The sequence below is a fragment of the Chenopodium album genome, chromosome 15 (assembly GCF_948465745.1).
Source record: "Chenopodium album chromosome 15, dcCheAlbu1.1, whole genome shotgun sequence".
In the NCBI taxonomy this organism is placed as follows: Eukaryota; Viridiplantae; Streptophyta; class Magnoliopsida; order Caryophyllales; family Amaranthaceae; genus Chenopodium; species Chenopodium album.
This window is the reverse complement of record NC_137848.1, coordinates 51689467-51708547: the sequence shown is the minus strand read 5'-3', so window position 1 is coordinate 51708547 and position 19081 is coordinate 51689467. Positions and strand designations below refer to the sequence as shown.

Here is a 19081-nt window from a genome sequence, read left to right as displayed (position 1 = left end):
TAACACTTAAAAAACACGAAGGGAGTATGAGAAATTTAACACAGAGTATTCCTTCTGTTTCACAATGATTTTTCCCATTTTGATTGTACATACTTTGTGTCTTTTATTTGCAACACTATAATTTACGTTTGTCAATGCATTACTCTTTATTAAATTACAAATATTATCATAAATATAATACTCACTTCGTAATACAACCTTTGAGCGATAGAATTTAAATAAGACAACCTTTTGATTGTTTCTTAACTAGGTTAGAACCCGTGCAATGCACGATTTGTATAAAACCTATTTTTAATTTGTACATTTTAAAAATAAATTGTTATTATACATGAATATAAATAAGAATTACGAACATTTTATAATTTAAAATATTTTATTTTCATCAAAATTATGATATAGTATCTATTCAACGTCGCCTAATTCATAGTTCAATGTAGAAGGTCATTTATTAGTGTGTTATTTAAATTGTTTTAATTTCCTACGATAAATTGATAGGTTTTAGTTTTAAGGTAGAAGGAGTAATATTTAAATTTCAAAAATGTTAAATATGATAGCTCTACCAAAAAAAAAAAGATGACATCATCATTGCATTTAGGCGGAATTTTTTTTATTAAGAGACGTGGACAATGATGACATCAGCATCTTCTGTTTTAGTAATAGTTAATAGATATTACAACCTTTGGTATTATCAATTTTAAAGAGATCAAAACCAATTGTAATATGTTTAACTGGTTAATAATGCCACGTGTTACTCTAGCATTGGCTTAAAGGAATATTTTAATCATACTCCCTTTGTATTTTAATTTATTACTTACTCCACTTTTCTTTTGCACCCGTATTTTAATACTTGCTTCATTTCCTTTTTGTGAAACATTTTACAATACTTTACTAATTTTTCTCTTCCCCCGACCATCATACTATATTTTCATATTGTCTTTCGTTCCAACTATCATATCTTATTCTTCCACCAACCCCACTTTCGGACTTCCTTCCTATTTTATTACTTTTTACTATTTTTTTCCTAAAACTCTGCACATGGAGAAATGAAGCAAGTAATAAAATATGGAGGGAAAAATATAAACAATGTATCTACTTTATATTTTCGAGAATATTTTTTTAGGACATCATAGTATATAGTACTCGTACTCCAAATAACAAACTCGTATTTGGGAAACTATTTTGCCCACAAGTAATTGTCATAGGAAAATCACAAGCAAACTTGGGGTTAATGTATGAGGTAATTAAAATAAATGCCTCAAATCCAAAGATTAGGGCATTGCCATAATCTTTTCTGATAAGCACTTGACTAAACAACAGATACGACCACAAGCATAGTATCGAGGATCGAAAACTTTGCTGTCAACCACAGTACCTGCATACAACAAAGGCAACAATTAAGGCCAAACTTTCTGAATTCTTTTGGAAATCTGATTCTTAATTTTTTGCAAGTGTGCTAGATGCTAACCAGGTGGTACATTGTCATATTTGTTAGGTCTTTCTTGTTGGAAAAACTTGGTATGATGATTTTTCTGAGCAATGATTATGGTGAACTTAGGAGACCACTTTTCATCAAGCGCTGTGCATTCCTGAAAAATGATGTGAATTTGAAATGCACATGCTTAATGGGACTGATTCTCAAATAACATTTAAAACATATATAAAAATTCAGTCTAGGGAACATTTGGAACAAACCTGAAGAATCTGTTCAAACTCTATGTTGAGGACCTGCTTGAATTGCGACTCACTCACTCCATCCCTGATCGCGTGTGAAGAAAGATATTAGTCTCTGCAATGGGATCTAAAGATTGCATAGACACCAAATATAAAGCATCTCATCTGGTATCATACCTAAATACTATGACTTGTGATGGCTTAACTGGGGGGCTTGAACTTCTGTAGAAATCCTCCAGAAGCTCTCTATTAAAAAAGCAAATATCATGAACATCTAATATTCAGTTAGTGTACAAGGTTATTTGATGGATAGAGTTCAAAAAAAACCTGATAATGCCTCCGTCTTCTCCTCTAGGCAAAGGCTTGTACAATGATTCTATCATTTCAACCTTTGGGGACTGAGAACGGACTGATGCTCTGTACTGATATATTGATGAGGACCTAGAACTCACAACCTGTATTTATTTGAAAAATAAATCCAGTTTAGCTAGTAGTTAATTAAGCAGTGGGAGGGAGCTGAGGAGACAAAGGAATGTTAGTGTGTTACTAACAGCAGCAATAGATGGAACTCCCGACTGGCCAGGAGAGCCATGATAGACATCCATTCCGAAGATTATAGGCTTATCAATGAGCACAGGAATGTTACGCTCAACTGCAAGCCGATGATTCACTCCGCCAAGCTGTAAGGAAGTAAGAGATAATTAGATATAAACCAAAAGTAGTATGAAATCTAAAATTAAAAGCAATGAAAGCATGTATTACTTTGGCATTGATCTTAAGCAGAAGATTGGTGAGGTACTGATCATCAACTCGTCGTTGAGGTGCCAAGCATTGACTAACAACTCCAAGTTCAACAAGGGCTTTCTTTTTCCAAGGGCCTGTAGAGGAGGTGTGATCAATCAACTTCGAAGATGGAATACAGATATGAATCATATGATGTGCAGACATTATCAAATGTAATGGTGATGAGTTTCTGACCATATATTTCAGAGTTTTCCTATCAGCCAAGACACACAGAATAATAGTAGAGGTTTTATCACGTAGTCGTGACATGACTGAAATCACTTGATCAGCCATTTTGTCCACTCGAACAGAAGGTGGTGCTCGCCTATACTGTGGATCCTCCTCAAAAGTACGCAATGGTAACTTAGGGATCTCCTGAATAGAAAGAAAAAAAACAAAAAGAAAAGAAGTTTCGGACATTATTAGCTGAATATACTACAACTCTGAAAGATGTACAGGACAATAGGCACACACAAAGTATATGATATTGTTCGACTTACAATGCCCTTCATTTCCCCACACTTCACCAGTTCTTCGCAAAGGTCGCATATGTTACAGCGTGCAGAGAAGTTCACTACCACCCAGTCTTTAATTGTAACGGGATTTGAAAATTTCTGTAAAAGAAAAAGAACAAACATAAAAAAGATGGGAAGAAAGAGGTCTCAACTGAGGGACCGAAAATGTGAACTACCTTGTCCATTTCTTGGAAAATCTTCCACATCACCAAATTCCAGCTGCAAGAATAAAAAAAATGCAGGAAATTATTGCAGAGAGGTTAATCAAATTTAACAAACAAGTCCCTTTGTTTTCTCCCAAGAGGGATGGAAATGAAGACGGTTGGGCAGTGATACCTGGGGAGCTGCCAAAACACGGCCTTCAACTTGCATAAACTCTTTGTTGATTGTGATGCCACAGGTAAGTAGGAGTGGCTCAGCAGCATAATTACTTTCCGTCATTGCCTAGCAAGAAGCCAAGATGCGAGCATAAGCAAAATGTGGCAAAAGATATGAGAATGTGGTAATGAATTAATCACAAAGATTGCTAGGACATACATCTGTTAATGCTTTAGTGTACCTCTGTAGCGGAAGCAACGAACACAGCTGAACAAAAACAAAGAGGTTCAGGTAAGATAAGAGTTCTATGGATAAGACCACACATACAAAAAAAAAATTGCTACAAGTTTATCACCTCGATTGGTATGTAAATTGGCCTCTTTGGTTTACCCACATTAACACAGGGTGTGTCTCCTGAGTACTCTAGATTTATATCTCGATATTAAGCAAAATATTCAGAAACTGTCAATTCAGTTTCCACAAAATTATCTCCATTCTTTCAGTTGATCTCCTCCTTAGCGTGAACCTTATAGGACAGAACATTTCATAAATTATCAAAGATCATTATATAGCAAAGACGAGAGCTAACATGGATAACTCTCACCTCTGTTTTCTGCAAATATCTTCACTCAATCCACAGATTCTCCACTCAGTATTGCCGGGTTTTACACTTACCCTCAGATTTTTCAGAGTGTGCTTAGCCTATACAAGGTATTATGACAAGTATCACTTATCAGAACTCCTAAATTGAAAACACTGTCCCTAGTATGCACTAGTGTCGTAGTATTAGAAGTTCTGTTTTACCTTTAACCAATCAAGCTCGCGTGGTTTTTTTACATCCTGGTTGTCTGGGAGAAAATGTAGCAATGGTCCAGGCTTAACAATAGTTGTAAGCGTCCCATCTGCTCTCACAGTCACAACAAAGAAAGCACTAAGGGTCGGGTGTTGTTCCAAACACCAATATGCATGCCTTGTAAAAACGTATGGAAACTAAACACTTACCCATGTTCAAAGACAGTCCACTTTGAGTGGCTCGAAAACTTGAATGGTATCCCCTGCAACCAATAATACCCCGTCCAAGGTCATCGAAGTTCCTTTTTTTGTCGTGAAAGAATGATTGCCTCACCAAAAGGCACCCCCTTATGTATAAAAAGAGAACATCAGTATGTACAAAGAGGAAACAAAATGTGGCAAAACGAACAAGGAGTAAGAAATTTGAACTTTCTGATTTGCAGCATGTTGCCTCAGTACTATGTTCAGAACCCGGACAGCATCATGGAAGTCCTCAGATGCTATACCACGGAGAGCATCTTTTATTGCCTTAATTGGGATTTCTGTTGCGTAACTGATCTCCACCTTAAAAGTCTTGCTTTGAGATACGCACTTTCTTCTCTTTTTATCACTCTCATTGCCTCCCGGGCTGCTCTTACTACCATCTGTCCTACAATTAAAATGATGTTTTATGAATTTATAGTACTAATGTAAGCAATGTATCAAAGTAACAAGCACTCAAGCAGTTTGATTACTTTGTTAAGGCATTGTTAATTACCTTTCAGATGAGACCTTGTCGAGCAGGACAGTAAACTCCAACTTCTTTTCTGGGAGGGAACCGACAGTAAACAAGGTCTTCTCACCATCATAAGCAAATTCCTTGCCATCCAACTCAGAGCTATATGTTTCTTTGATCTTGTCCATAACTTTTCTTCCTACACCCTTCATTACTTCAACTGGTTTTCCATCTTCATAGTAAAGGGCAACCTGAGGGGTAGGATAAGGGAGCATAGTACTTCAGATTTCGCAACAACATTATTATACAACATGATTGCTATTTGATTAGAGATTAGGTAGATGAAAACATACAGAGAATTGGAAGAAGTGGTCATTATCAGTATTGTCAATCTTGACATTGAAGTGATTGGTTAATAGTTGAATTTTCTGCCCTTTTGATCCACAGCCAGGCCTCAACATAGGAACTCGTTTCTGCTTTTGTTCAGCAGCATCCATTTTCTAGTACAGACAATCTACACCAAAATGAAATCAAAATCACCTAGTCAATAACCATAAATCCACAACTGTTCTATGCTTCACAAGTTCATACAACTATTACATTACCACAAACATCAAACATAGAATTGCAATAACATATACACCACCAATCATTTTGTGCCTCGGATTAATCTTTCAAGAGGCAACTTCTACGAATAAAGGCCTCTTCTTACTAATTAACTCACTAGTCACTAATACAACTTTTTTTTATACAAAAGTACCACTAAATAATTTCTTTGCAAGCTTTCAATACATTTATATAATCTTTATCTATAACACATTTTGACATTTATATTCTATTCAAAAACTTCTTTTAAATTTTAATGTAATCAATATCTTATGCATTTGCAAAAGTACATTTAAGTGAAAATGTAAAACTAAAATATGAAGACTAGTCGATTAGATGATAAAGTTTGACAGAGAAATTAAAAACTAAAGGCAGAAGATTACCAAAATAAAATTGAAATCAATTGTTGTTCTTATTTGGATAATTATTTATTTTTCTTTTTCTTTTTTTTTTTTTTTTTTTTTTTTTTTTTTTTTTTTTGAGAAAAACCCAAAAAAAAAAAAAAAAATTAGAACAACAAGAAATAATCATAAAATACCTATAATATTACCCTTTTATCAAAATAGAAAGAAAAACATGTTTTGTTCCTTGAATGAAGCTGCCATTATCAAAAACATGAAGAAAATTCTATCAATCTTTTACAAAAATATGATGAAAATTAAAGTGCCTATAACTTAATTACAAACGATTAAATTGTAGTCGTCTTCTTTTTATCATTCCTTAATTGTAGGTAACTTTTCCAACTTACAAAGTGAAAAATCTAAGTACCCAATTTACGTAAGATCATCATTATTCATCAAACAACATAAAAAAATTGACAAAATTACTAAGAATATGAAATAATTAGTAAAGAAAAAACGAAAACAATGAAATGAAAGAACCCATGCATAAATTTGCACAAGAACAAAAACCCACCAAAAAAAAAAAAAAACCAACTAATCAAACTCTAAGAACTGAAAGTAAAATAGAGCAGAACTATACCTTTCCAGCGAGAAATTCTCCAGATAAAGCTAAAACCCAGTAGAATATGATGAAGAAGAGCAAGTTTGTTCTGCAAGAAAATTATGAATATTCAAGAAAATATGAAGAAATTGTAGTAAGAGAAGTAAGAATAAGAGGGAAATGAAGATAAAAAAGAGTAAATATAAATGATAAATTTAATAAAGAGTTAAGGAGATAAACCTTTGCTAATTGCTATTATTAAAAGGTAATGAAGCATTAGCTAAATTTGATTCTCTTTTATAAGCTTGACTTGAAATGGGTGGAGTTTGGAACGAACAAATTTGACGACTATGAGACTATGCGACTATGTGAGTTTATGAACGTACAATTAGGCCCGTGCTTGAATACGTGAAATTTCAATTGTTGTAATAACTAGTAGAAACGGAAAAAGAATTTTAACTGATGTTACGAGCCGTAGAGGTGTAAATTCGGATACTCTAATCATTTCGGTCAAGTGGGGTTGGATTAGGCTTATTTTAAAGTTAAGTATGTTAAATTATTGTGTCTAACATTTGTTTTTATATATTACTCTGTAGTAAAAATAACCGAGTCAAAACCACTATGTGAATATAATGAAAAAAGTCAAAGAGTAACACTTTTTTTTTTCTTTTTTTTTTTTAGGAAACAAGTAGTATGTTAAATTCGTTCTTCTACTTATCTAATTTAATTTGAACTTGTTTTTTCTAATCTAATTAGATCTTTTTCTTGTAAAAAAATAAATAAATAAATTTGTTAGCATTTTCAATTTCTGACAATTGTGTAGATTGCAAAGCAAACATACTCTCTCCGTTCTTTAATGTTCTGCACTATCAATTCTAGAACTTTATTTCTAGGTGGAAATTGCGATTTGATAACTACTCCTTCCGTTTTTAAATACTTGCTCCACTTTTTTTTCCGGCCGTTTTTAAATACTTACTCCATTTCCTTATTTGAAAAGTATTTACAATATTTAATTAATTTCTCTAACCAAGTGGAACCAACAATATTAAATCCATATTCTCTCTCCTTCAATTCTCCCCACTACTTTTGTTTTTTTACAAATTTTTATTTTTCCACCAATCCCACTATCTCCATATTTTATTACTTTCACCAATTTCTCCTAAAACTCCGCACACGGAGAAATGGTGCAAGTATTTAAAAACAGAGGGAGTATTTTAATTTGATTAAATGATACTCTCAATAGAAGGCAAAAGTGAGGAGACATAAGGACATCTTAAGTCAAGTTAGATAAAACCTGAATTCATACATTAAATCTACAAATGACAATAATAAGATTTCCTTTTTCCAGATATAAAGCTCTCAAACATTGATGTACAAGGCCAGGAAACAAAAAGGCAGCCTGTCTAATTTCTACATTTGACGGTTTGGCCTCTCCTCTCCTTTTATAGATACAGCTCCTCTTTCGTATCAAAGAAGTATACAAAATTTCAATCAACAAACACCCTCTACATTGTCCACCAAAGAGACTAGTGTTAGCTAGCACCATCGAGATTTGATAGTCCAACAGTTTGTAACCTTGCACGATAATTGATGGGCTCTTGCTCAGCCTCATACACACACTTCATCAAGAGTTCGGAAATTACAGCAGACATGGCTGAAGAAATGGGTTACACCGAACTAAGCTTCCATAAAAAATTGGCCTAAAAGCATTTTTTACCCAACATGGCTTCATGCTGTCATGAACTAGTAGAGCTCCAAAGTGAGTGATTTATTTTTCAAACTACAGTACTGCTGGACCGGATCATTCTCTGGGCATCTTCAAGGTCCTTCAAGAACCTATATTCAACCATGTGAATGAGCATTCTGCTTTTACTATGCACAGTATAATGGCAGCAATGTAAAGCAAGGAAATCATTCTCAAACACATATGACATCATGTTTGCATTAAGGGTAAAAAAATGTTTGTTAAATGTTCCACATCCCAACCCTAATGATTGACTAATGATCCCTCTGTTCAAGTTAAGGCCACATTTCTATTTTAGGACTACCCAAAATTATAGGCCACGTTGAAACTTGGATCATCCCAAACTAAACAACTAAAAAAGACCACTTTTGGTTAAATTTTGAACTTCCCATATTGCCCTTAACTAAAAATTCTTTTTTTTTCTTAAAAAAGACTACATTTTCACGGTGGATGTAGAAACTGTAGAATGGAAGTGGTAAAATTTTTAACACATGCCAATGACTCCAAGGAGTTCAATAGCGATAGCTATTTAAACTTCAAGATGGAACAAAAATTCCATGTTCCTTCTCTCTTAGTCTCTTACCCCTTCAATTTTATACATAGTTAAAAGACTTTCAGGCAAAGTGATTTATATTGAGAGGGAAAAAGAAAGGTACGAAGACAAACGGAAATGGTTGCAAAAAAAAAAAGACAAATTAATTGGAAAAAAAGGGACCTAAGAGCGGAAATTATTAAAGAAGATGAACCCCTCTAACATTTAAAATTACTTGAAAAGACTGAAGTCACATTGAGAACCTTTCACAAAATAATCTCCCTTCCCACACTGATGACCAGATAAAAAAACTTCCTCTCCACTTTCCAGCATCCTCTCCATATCCCCCCTTAGTTATAACAATATGTAGAGTAAGAGGATCAAAATTCCTAACATCTATATGAACTTGTACAGAGCTCCCCAATCAAATTCTCAATTTTCAAGTTGAGCATATAATGACAAGCAAAATACCTTTTAGAGTTGAGAATTGTTGTGCCTCCGAGTATAAAGCGAATCCCAGAATTAGTGGAATTAAACAGTGCAACAGAGCGTGATTCCTCATACGTAGTCCCTCCAACAATAAAAATGACTACGTCTTGTGGTCTGCACAAAGCAAATAAATTTCCATTCAGTTGGAGGCAAAGTCAGTTAAGAATTATGATGTGTCCAACAAGCATGTCAGTCAAAATATGTCTTGTTCACAATAGATGAATCACATTATCACAACAAAACATTTGTGCATACTATATCTATCATCATTGCCCTTTGGACACTAGACTGGCAAATTCAGATGTGGCATAAGTATATGGTATATTGGTATGGCACCAGCTAAGCATGTTAAATCTCATCTCTGAGATCCTAAAACAACAAAATAGAAAAAAGTTTCATTTACTTAATCATCCATCTAAACACGTCTAAGGACATGCATCAAATGACATAGTATCCTGTAGTTCTAATTCCCCTGATATTGATACAATAAGAAATCATTTGAGATCATGTCAAACATAGTGCTTGGACAGATTGGTAGAAAATCTAGTTACACCACCCGCCCTGCAAACACACACCCCCCCCCCCCCCCCCCCCCGGCGGCCCCTCTCTCATGAATCAGCCTAAAAAGTACAACACATTTCTAACACTAAATTTTAAGCAATTTAATGCACAGTTCCACAAGAATGCTGAGCATTAGTCAGCAACTACAAATTTGATTGAAAGTTCATTATGTAATTAACCTTAAATACAACATTTTATTTCCATATCTTTTACCTTCCTGGCTGGAAGTGATTTCCAACATATGGATAGTCAATATCCCTCAATCGCCCCTTAGAAATGCTTTCCATTGTCTGGGTCAGAAGAGGTTGATGTTGGGTATATACGTTCTCAACACCCTAGAAGATTAAAATTCATAGGTTAATCTCAAAGCTATTGGAAACTAACATTGTTTCTAACAAATGTCACAAACCTTCAGTCCACGGGCCATGTTACGAGCAATATTCAATAGATCTCGATTCCCAAACAGGTCCCCAGTACGCTTATCAACACCAGCTTGCTTCAAAAGAAACTGTACCAGCTGTCACCTCGAAGAATGGAGAAACAAGTACCAGTTAGATTGGCATACCTCAGAATAAGAACTACCGTCATTAAGCTTTCAACCAGGGAAAAGAATGAAAGAAAAATCTCATGTACAGAGTGATTAGAAAAGCAACCACTGATGATATGCAAATACATTAATAAATTGGTGATGTTGGAAAATTCTTCATGCAGTGAAGACACAAATGAAGTACAAGTTCTTCAATTGATTGACAATACTAAAAGGAGAAATCTACACTGGGGGGGTAGAAATTAGATTTCAAAGAGCAAACCAAACAAACTTAGCAGATGAACACAATCAAGTAAGTTGTAACACAGAAAATAATTCAGAGTCAATGTCAATTAGCTGCATTACCCCAGGCTTGTACTTTGCAGATTTAGAAGCAAGCTTGTTGAAAAGTTGCATCAGCTGGACAGGACTTTCCTTTTCATAGCGCAAAGCATACAACATTACCAGCCTTAAACGATCAATATCGGAGACATTTTCATTGTTGAGAAGAGTTGTCACAGCCTACAGAGCCACAGGATTGCATTAGATAACGTCATATGCATACCAGACATTTCAATATTAAACACATGGTCCATGTCATCATTCCTAATTATCAGGAAATTTTGAATAGGCATTGCAAACACACAGCACAGCTCATTTTTGAAAGATTTATCATGACGAACAGATATGCAGTTAGACAAACAGCCACATAGATAGCAAGCATCCCATACTACAAACAAGGACATAAATCACTCTTAAATGAACAAAAATATCTGAGGAACCACCTTGTACACATCTGCATACTGCAACTATTCTAGACATGCAGTAAATTACGGGAATAAATCACTGTTTAGTACCAGTATCAACCATCCAAGCAATTATGATTAACCATAGACCCTATGACCAACAATTCAACAATAATAAAATAAAAACCAATATAGCCATCAAGTAAAATTGAGGGGAAGGAAAAAAAAAAAATAATAATATTAATAATAAAAGATGAAAATGTTCTTCACAAGATTACAGGAGTGTTAACAAATTAATAATTTTAACAAAACAACCATAATATACACATACAAAGCCGAATACATATACGAAAATCAATCAATTTTAAATTTGGGACCTCACACACATTTTGGCCAAAAATGGCTACCAAAACAGGGAAAATTTTTTGTTTCAATATTGAAATGAGTCTGAACTGTGCATTTCAACATATACAAATAGGTTCCCTTGAGAGTACATCAACGATAGTAGTGTACATATGTAGAAGTGGGTCTGAAGTCTGAACTATAGAAGGCTCTGATGTCCAAACAAGTTCACTTGTGTAGCCTATAGATAGGTGGTACTTTTGTACCACAAAGCTATTAAGGTGTATAGGCGTATAGCATCATCTTTAAATTTCACCTTACAAGAGAACCATTTAAGTATATCCTACTATAGAAGTATCATCAACAATTGACTAAAGAATCTAACCATAGAAAAAAGAAATAGATAAATAAAGGACAACTGAATGTTTTACAACCTCAAACGCTGCTCCTTGTCCACCATTGCAAGCCAACTCTTGTTCTGTTTGAGACACTAACATAAGCTTTCTCTCCTCAACTATCTTGCTCATTTCTGTTACCAGCGTGACATGCTTAGAAACATTCCCCTGCTTTCTTCTGTATTCAGGGTAATTATCAACAAATTTGGCCATGTCCTCTGCAAACCACAGGAGTACATGTATGACATAGCTGATTAGTGAGTGCCCAGGAAGCAATGGAGTTTAAATAAGAGCTGCAGGTCTGCAGCATAAAGGAATGAGATAGCTAGGTCTCAGCACTTATTTCTTGTACCCACCAATTGTCTGTATCTTCTGATTACTCTTTGCAATCTGTTGGAACTCATCCACCATTCTCTTGATATTCATTCCAATGTCTCCAAAGTTCTCATACATATTGGCTTTGAAAAATGAATCTTGCTCTGAAGATAACACAACCTCCTGAAAAAGAAAATTGAGTACTTGAGTTCATACTCAATGCACTCACAATAGTAAAAGGAGTATCTAAACACTAAACTCACCTGCTGATCTTTAGGAACCTTTCCAAAAGTTCTCAAATCAACCTTGTTATCTTGGATGCCTATCAATTCATGAACCATTGCCTATAGAAAGCAAATAGATGAGAAACTAGCCAGAATATATAAACAAGCAATGTACAATGTAATTATATAAGCACAGCTGCAAAGTACCTGATAAGTCCATTGATTTAGCAATGGAGTAACTGCATCCTCCCTTCTATCCAACACAAGCAACAATGTTTCTGATCTCCGAAAATCAAAGAGACCACTCTCTTGCTGATACATCAATTTCTGTAATGCAAAATTACAAATTTAACTACTGATAAACTGACCCTAATGTAAAAACAATAAAGGCATGAGTAATTTCAGGAAGGATAAAGGCACGACTATGGTTAGTTATAAACTAATGCAAAACCACCAAGTTATTAAATCAAAACAATTAATTAGCATCTTAAGGAGAAGTCAACCTATCAGTGATCAGTTTCCCGTATCTGTAAAATTTCTAAGGTTTTATATTTTACAGGATAATGTGCAGGACTTACAGCAGTATCCTGAGCTATTCTTTTTGCAATATCAGATGTTCTTTGGTATCTGATTATAGGTCGACGTTTTAGTGCCAGGAAAACAGCCGATATGCCATCAACAATCCTATCACAATAGTGTTGCAAATTTGAAGGATCCATAGCCACTGGAAGCATGTAGAGGTGATTTGAAGAAATGTTGAGACTGAAATGACAAGGATCACCAGCAACAAAGTCTGCGTAAAATTCCTGCAGCATACAGTCGGAACAGAACATCAGCTTCCCATTAAACCATGAAATATATAAAGTTAATGAACGATGAAGATATAGCAACTTCAAAATAACTTCAAGCTTCTCTAATAAAACCTTAGGAAGGAGATAAATTATGATCCTGGTGACTGGTGTTTAGCAAAAGCTGTAATCATATAAGATAACACCTTTCTGGTAATTTTTACTGTAAGTTCAGTCCAGACATCCCACCTTGCTTATTAATTGAATGATACAGCCACAAAAAGGCATAAAGAAATCCCGAGAAATGAAGAGGGACTAAAGTGATTTTTACTCTTCTACACCAAAACTCAATTCATTTTGATAGAGCTAAGATGACTAATAGAGCTCAAACATATAGACCATGTTTAAAAGGTGAAAGTGCCCGTCTCAAAAAAAAAAAAAAAAAAAAAAAACAATGAAAGAGGTGAGGACTAACAAGCAAAGTATGTATATAGGCCTTGACAGTAACATACAGACTAGATCTAAAGTTGATGATCATAGCTTTTTAAGTAAATTAAATTAAATTATTTCACAATAATAGGTTAACAGTAAGATTTTGACAATACTAATTCCTTTGCATTTTATACCTGAACTTGCAGCACAGCTTCATGTTCATCTGAATCTGCTAATATGTGAATCTGAGTGTCATTCAATATGTTGGAAAAAACTGAAAAATCAGCACAATGTACAATTAATGCTCAATTCCATGCTCAAAAAGTCAATATACAGCTCCAAGTAAACTATTGAATTTTACTTCAAGAAGAATTTAACTTCAAGAAGAAATAGGTGATTTCAAGCAAATAGTGAAATTCAAAATTGTAACCTACAAAGGTGACACTCTCCAAATCTAGGGCTAGCAAGCTGACGCTTCAAGTGCTGGATGTTTTCTGATGTGGGTCTAAGGAAGTACACGGCTTTAAGATGAGACATGGGTTCCTTTGACATTGAGATGGAGTCTATCAATTCCACCAAAAACACTTCCTTCTTCAGTAGATCAGACTGACTGTAGACGACACTTACGATACTAACCTGAAAAAAGGTTTTACATAATAGCTGTCAGTACTCAGTAATTAACAATATCAAATCATTTCTTTATAACTTTTGAAACGATGATATCCTAGAATGCACCAGAGTGTTTGACATAGAAACAGAGTCTCAGGCACATAGTAAACATGACAAAATTCGCTGCAACAGCTTTATAATGTCAAGGAAACAAAAGCATCGTATTCTAGTGTGTTCAAGTAATGACAGGCTTGCCCAGTAGCTCTTACTTTGAAATAGGACTCTGAGCAAGTGATCTTTCTTTTTACTACTTTCTAAAATTATCATCTCATCAATGACTCAATGAAGCCGACCCCTCACGTGCAAAGTAATAGAAGGTCCCCTTAACATTGGCATAAAGGAATTAGGATCTGGTGAGAGCCATAGCCTAAAATAAGAACAAAGAACCAGGAACTTAGATCAGCATAATCTGATCCGAGATCTTATAGCTACTAGAAGCAGGCACAGAGATAAAGCTTCGGCCCAAGACTTTTTTGGAAAGGTAATCGGACAAGATAGCCAGATAGGTGCTTCTTGTGTCATCGATAACATTTACGTTATTTTGTATTTTCTCAAACTAATTCCATTTTTTTCTTTTTCTTTTTTGTAATAACTATTAATTCAGTTTCATGAAGTTATAAGTCGGATTGATTTACTTTTACTATCTTCTTCTCAGCTTTGGGAAACAATGAATGAAAACTTATCTAAAACAGATTTTTATCAAAAGGGGTTTAAAATTTTTTTTGATGCTATTATTTGATTATTATTAGGGTAGCAAAAGTTTTTTTTTAAAAAAAACAAGTATATATAGTTGCAAATACATTTACTTTCGAGTCAATGCAATTTACTTTAGTGTTTTCTTGCTTTACTTTAGATGGACAAGATTGGTTCTCGGTTCTCATTTCAGTCTTAATGTCTAGTTGTCTACTTCCTATAAAGCATGTGGTTCTAGATGAATTATGTGTTCAAGAAAAAAGCTTCACAATGCAAAAGACTTTAAAAAAGAAAAAAAAAGAATCTACGTAGTATATATTGATGTCATTAATACTTGGTAAGTGACAGCCAGATTTAATACCAACAGAGTCCTTGTAGCCTACGGATATTTAAATGATTTTAACACAAAGTACTCCATAAGTCACAATGAACAAATATATTGAAGGATAAGTAATTGAAAACTTTTGTTGTTGTCCTTGTTGATCATCTTCGTAGAACTTTAGCCTGTTCTCATCATCTTATCAAATTTTTTTACTTAATATACTTAACCTTGGGGTTTTTGGGATTCAAAAAGGGCTAAATTAGTATTTTTCAAGCCCATATTTAGACTTCATCATCACTGTTCTCTAAAGTAATCTAATATTGTCTATAATATCTCCTTATATAACTTATGGTATCATATTGAAACCCCCAAGACTAAGATGAAGATGTTTCTTGATGAGATCATATTAAAATCTAAATTACACCTTGTCTACAACATCCTAAACTACCTCCATCTTAATTCAAATCATCCTAATGTAAATCGTGATGAGTAGTTGACAAGGAGGTGAGCCACAATTGCATGTACAGTAGCTTCTATTAATCGTAGTTCAGGTTAAGCTAGTTCATCTTGGAGGTAGAGGTCCAATGTCACACGTGGAAGGTTTTACGCTGACCTAGTGAAACATCGAGTTTATAGGCTATTATATTTTCCTTTCTTCCAGCTATCCACTCATAACTAATTGAAACCAAACAAATTAAATGACCTCACATCAAAGAAACTTCAATCCTATTGAGTCTTGACCAGATTCCAAATCAATGACAAGAATTATAACAGCACAACCTTTGATAAATCAATAACTTTCACACTTAACAAACCCTAAAAAGACATAATTTTGCCAGCATAACAAAGCACATTTGGGATTTGGGAAATTACTTTGCGAAAACTTAGAATTATAATTCTAGCTCACCACTAACAAAAAAAACCAGGGTAATAGGTCAATTCAGTTCAAAAAAGAACATCACTAATCAAAATTATCATCAAATCAACCTTGTTTTACCCCTAAATTATCATTGCAAAACCCGGCATTCGAATTCAGACTAACTTATAACTATAATTCTAACTCATCACAAACAGAATACAGAAATCCCACATTTTATTATCCCATGATCCAAATTAATAATCAAATCAACCATATTCTTCTCCTTTAAAATCATCATTTGAAACCCAATTTTTTCGTCAATCAGTAAAATGAATAGAATCCCAACTATAACATATTAAAATTCAAGAACCCTAAAATTAAAAGGGGGAAGATGAAAATTTAGAAGTACCGTAGAAGAATCGAGTATAAGAACTTTCATGCCGGAGATATCTTGTATCATACGATTGATGTAATCACGAACTGCTGTAACTAGGACCATCTTTGTATTCCTTGATTTCGGGTAGATCTGTATTTCAGATCAATTGCTTCCTTTTCTGGAGAAAAAATGGTGGGATTGATTCCAGAAAATTGGCAAAGTTGAGTGGAAATTGCAAGCTTCAACAATGGAAGTCGACAATGATCTCCTGCGATGTTGTTACTTGAAGGAATGAAGGCTATAATTGTAAAATTAATTATTCGTTATTCTTTAAATAAAAAAATTCACTAGTAATAATAAAATTATATGCGGGTGACCTAAAATAAAATAAAATAATAATAATTTATATGTGGACAATGTAGCCAACCATCACAAGATTATAGGAGTTATTCTGTTAGCATTAAATTATGTATTGCAGGTGTGGCCAGTCGCATAGAAAAAACACGAAAATTCAATTGTAAGAAAATAATTTGTCAAAAAATCATTTTTAACCCGTGCTTACCCTCTCCGTGGTTCATTTCAATTAGTAAAAAAATTTTAATTTAGCAAAAATAATGTTGGATCAATAAAAAATTTATTTCAGTTTAGTGAAGATAATTTCAATCATCAATTAAATTACTTAAAACTATTAAACTCATTATCTTTTTTTTTCACAATTTTTTAATACTTCAAGTAGGGGTGTTCAAAAAAACCCGACCCGATTTGAACCCGGTTATCCGGATTTGAACACCTCTAACTTCAACTATCCTACTTTACTTAAATTAGGGTGTATATCATTTACATGATTTTCACACGTTCATATAGTACAATCTTAACCAACAAGAGTTGGCTCTAGTGGTAAGCAACTTGATGTCGCTTAAGGAAGGTCTCGGGTTCGAGCCTTGTCGTATGCCCAAACTTTTGTTGGGAGACTCAACCATCATAATTCATAAGCTAGGTGTGCTACCAGAATCTGATCCAGATCTAATTGGAGCTAAGATCCGGTGAACCGGGTGAGCATCCTAAAAAAAAAATATATACTACAATCTTAACTAATAAACCACGCAATATTTCATGTGAGTTAACATTCTTAGACAAACACATTAATCGAAGGATTATATTATTCAAAGCATCTTCCGAAAATAAAATTATGAGTACTAATCCAATTATCTATATTTTAGCATATCACCTTAAGTTTAGTACTGTATCAATTTGATTAGAAGTCTTTTCATTGGGACACCTTCATTATAGGCGACACTGTTCACATCCTTTCATCAAACTATGACTTATGAGAGCTATGATTACGTGAGGCCATTTTTGCTTCCTTCTACTAATTAAATTACCCATATTTTAGCATGTCATTTTAAGTTTATTATTAAAAATGTCATAAGTCTTTTTTCATATACTACCTCCGTATCTTATTATGTGCAACAAAAGAGTATTATTTGTGAGATATAAAATATTCCTTTATTGCACGTAATAAGAAACAGAGGTAGTATATTTTTTAAAGCATAGAAGCTTTTTTCGTTGAGACACCATTATTGAATGCGAAACTATTCACACCCTTTTCATCATATGATGATACATGAGGGCTATGACTAGGTCTCGCCATTTCTGATTTCTCATGCTAATTCAATCACCCATATTATAACATGTCATTTTAAGTTTAGCATCAAATTGGTTAGAATTCTTTTTCATTGAGACAAACTTCATCAAATGCGACACTATTCACGCCTTTTCATCAAATGATGACCTACGAGGACTATATCCAGGTCCTGTCAAGTCTGCTTCCCCCTACTTATTCAATTACCCATATTTTAGAATGTCATCATAAGTTTAGTATCAAATTATTTAGAAGTCTTTTTTTTCATGGAGACACTAGCATTAAATGCGACACTATTCACACTATTTCGTCAAATGATGACCAATGAGAATTACAATTAGATCTTGCCAAGTCCACTTCCAATACAATACCACTCACACCCTTTCATCAAATGATAACCTACTCCGTATGAGGTTCAAGACCAGGTTTGGCAGAGTCTACTTTCCCCTTAGAGTAACTTTTGTATACATCTGGGGCCTGTTCTGATTGACTGAACTAAACTGAATTAAAATGCACTGAACTTATTGAAGATGAACTGAACTGAATATTTTATGAGAGAAGGAAATTAAGGTAAGAACTGAACTGAATTGAACTTATTGGAGCTGAACTGAATTGAAAATAAGCGGAAGAGAACAGGCCCCTGGTGTATAGTAATTTACTATATATCGAGGGTCACTTTTATCAAATTTAGGGTCACTTTTACAATTTTTTGGGTAACTTTTGTCAACAAAGCATAAATATTTCCTAACTTTTGCTTATTTTAGGATAACTTATTATTTAAAATTTTGTCTTCCCCTTACTAATTTGATTACCATATTTTAGCATGTTATTATTATCACTTTGGTAAAGTTTTTATATTTTCTCTTTTTTCCCTTCCCTTTCAAGGCTTTCATAATTATAGAGTTGCGCAATCTTGTAGATAGAGCACAGAACAAGAGTAGAGTAGTACTGCACCCACTCAACGCCTAATCCTCGACGATGCAGGCTGTAGGAAAGCTTCTGCCGCCGTCAGCGCCGCCACTTCTTCTGAAGAAACCCACCAACTTCTTCTCTCTCCTCTTCCAACATCAAACTGCTAACCTCC

General features: G+C 34.1%; 2 protein-coding genes and 1 pseudogene across 4 annotated transcripts in view; 1 reads left to right on the top strand and 2 right to left on the bottom strand.

Annotated features, from left to right (window-relative positions):
• Positions 1–1665: 1665 nt before the first annotated feature.
• Positions 1666–5291, bottom strand: LOC145581404 (protein argonaute 4-like; annotated as a pseudogene). Its single transcript, XR_014099626.1, has 15 exons — positions 5148–5291; positions 4837–5045; positions 4489–4728; positions 4290–4426; positions 4092–4189; positions 3892–3989; positions 3643–3813; positions 3306–3554; positions 2955–3188; positions 2650–2829; positions 2434–2549; positions 2223–2351; positions 1999–2126; positions 1849–1917; positions 1666–1756 (listed from the first exon to the last, which is right to left on the bottom strand). The product of XR_014099626.1 is annotated as a protein argonaute 4-like (transcript).
• Positions 5292–7625: 2334 nt separating this feature from the next.
• On the bottom strand, positions 7626–16676 carry LOC145582539 (vacuolar protein sorting-associated protein 45 homolog). The gene is made up of 13 exons (XM_081639519.1): positions 16389–16676; positions 13871–14072; positions 13631–13710; positions 12795–13022; positions 12424–12543; positions 12256–12336; positions 12034–12175; positions 11717–11895; positions 10561–10716; positions 10078–10185; positions 9882–10003; positions 9090–9221; positions 7626–8178 (listed from the first exon to the last, which is right to left on the bottom strand). Exons 1-13 carry the CDS (start codon positions 16476–16478, stop codon positions 8118–8120), a joined length of 1701 nt encoding a protein of 566 aa, XP_081495645.1. The 5' UTR covers positions 16479–16676; the 3' UTR covers positions 7626–8117.
• Positions 16677–18879: 2203 nt separating this feature from the next.
• Positions 18880–19081, top strand: part of LOC145582538 (uncharacterized) — a 3509-nt gene continuing 3307 nt past the window's right edge. The window contains exon 1 of one of the 2 annotated variants that reach the window (XM_081639518.1): positions 18880–19081. This exon is cut by the window's right edge and continues 59 nt beyond it. In XM_081639518.1, the coding sequence (XP_081495644.1) occupies positions 18976–19081 (106 nt within the window). In that variant the 5' untranslated portion in view covers positions 18880–18975. The other variant, XM_081639517.1, reaches the window with a different exon arrangement.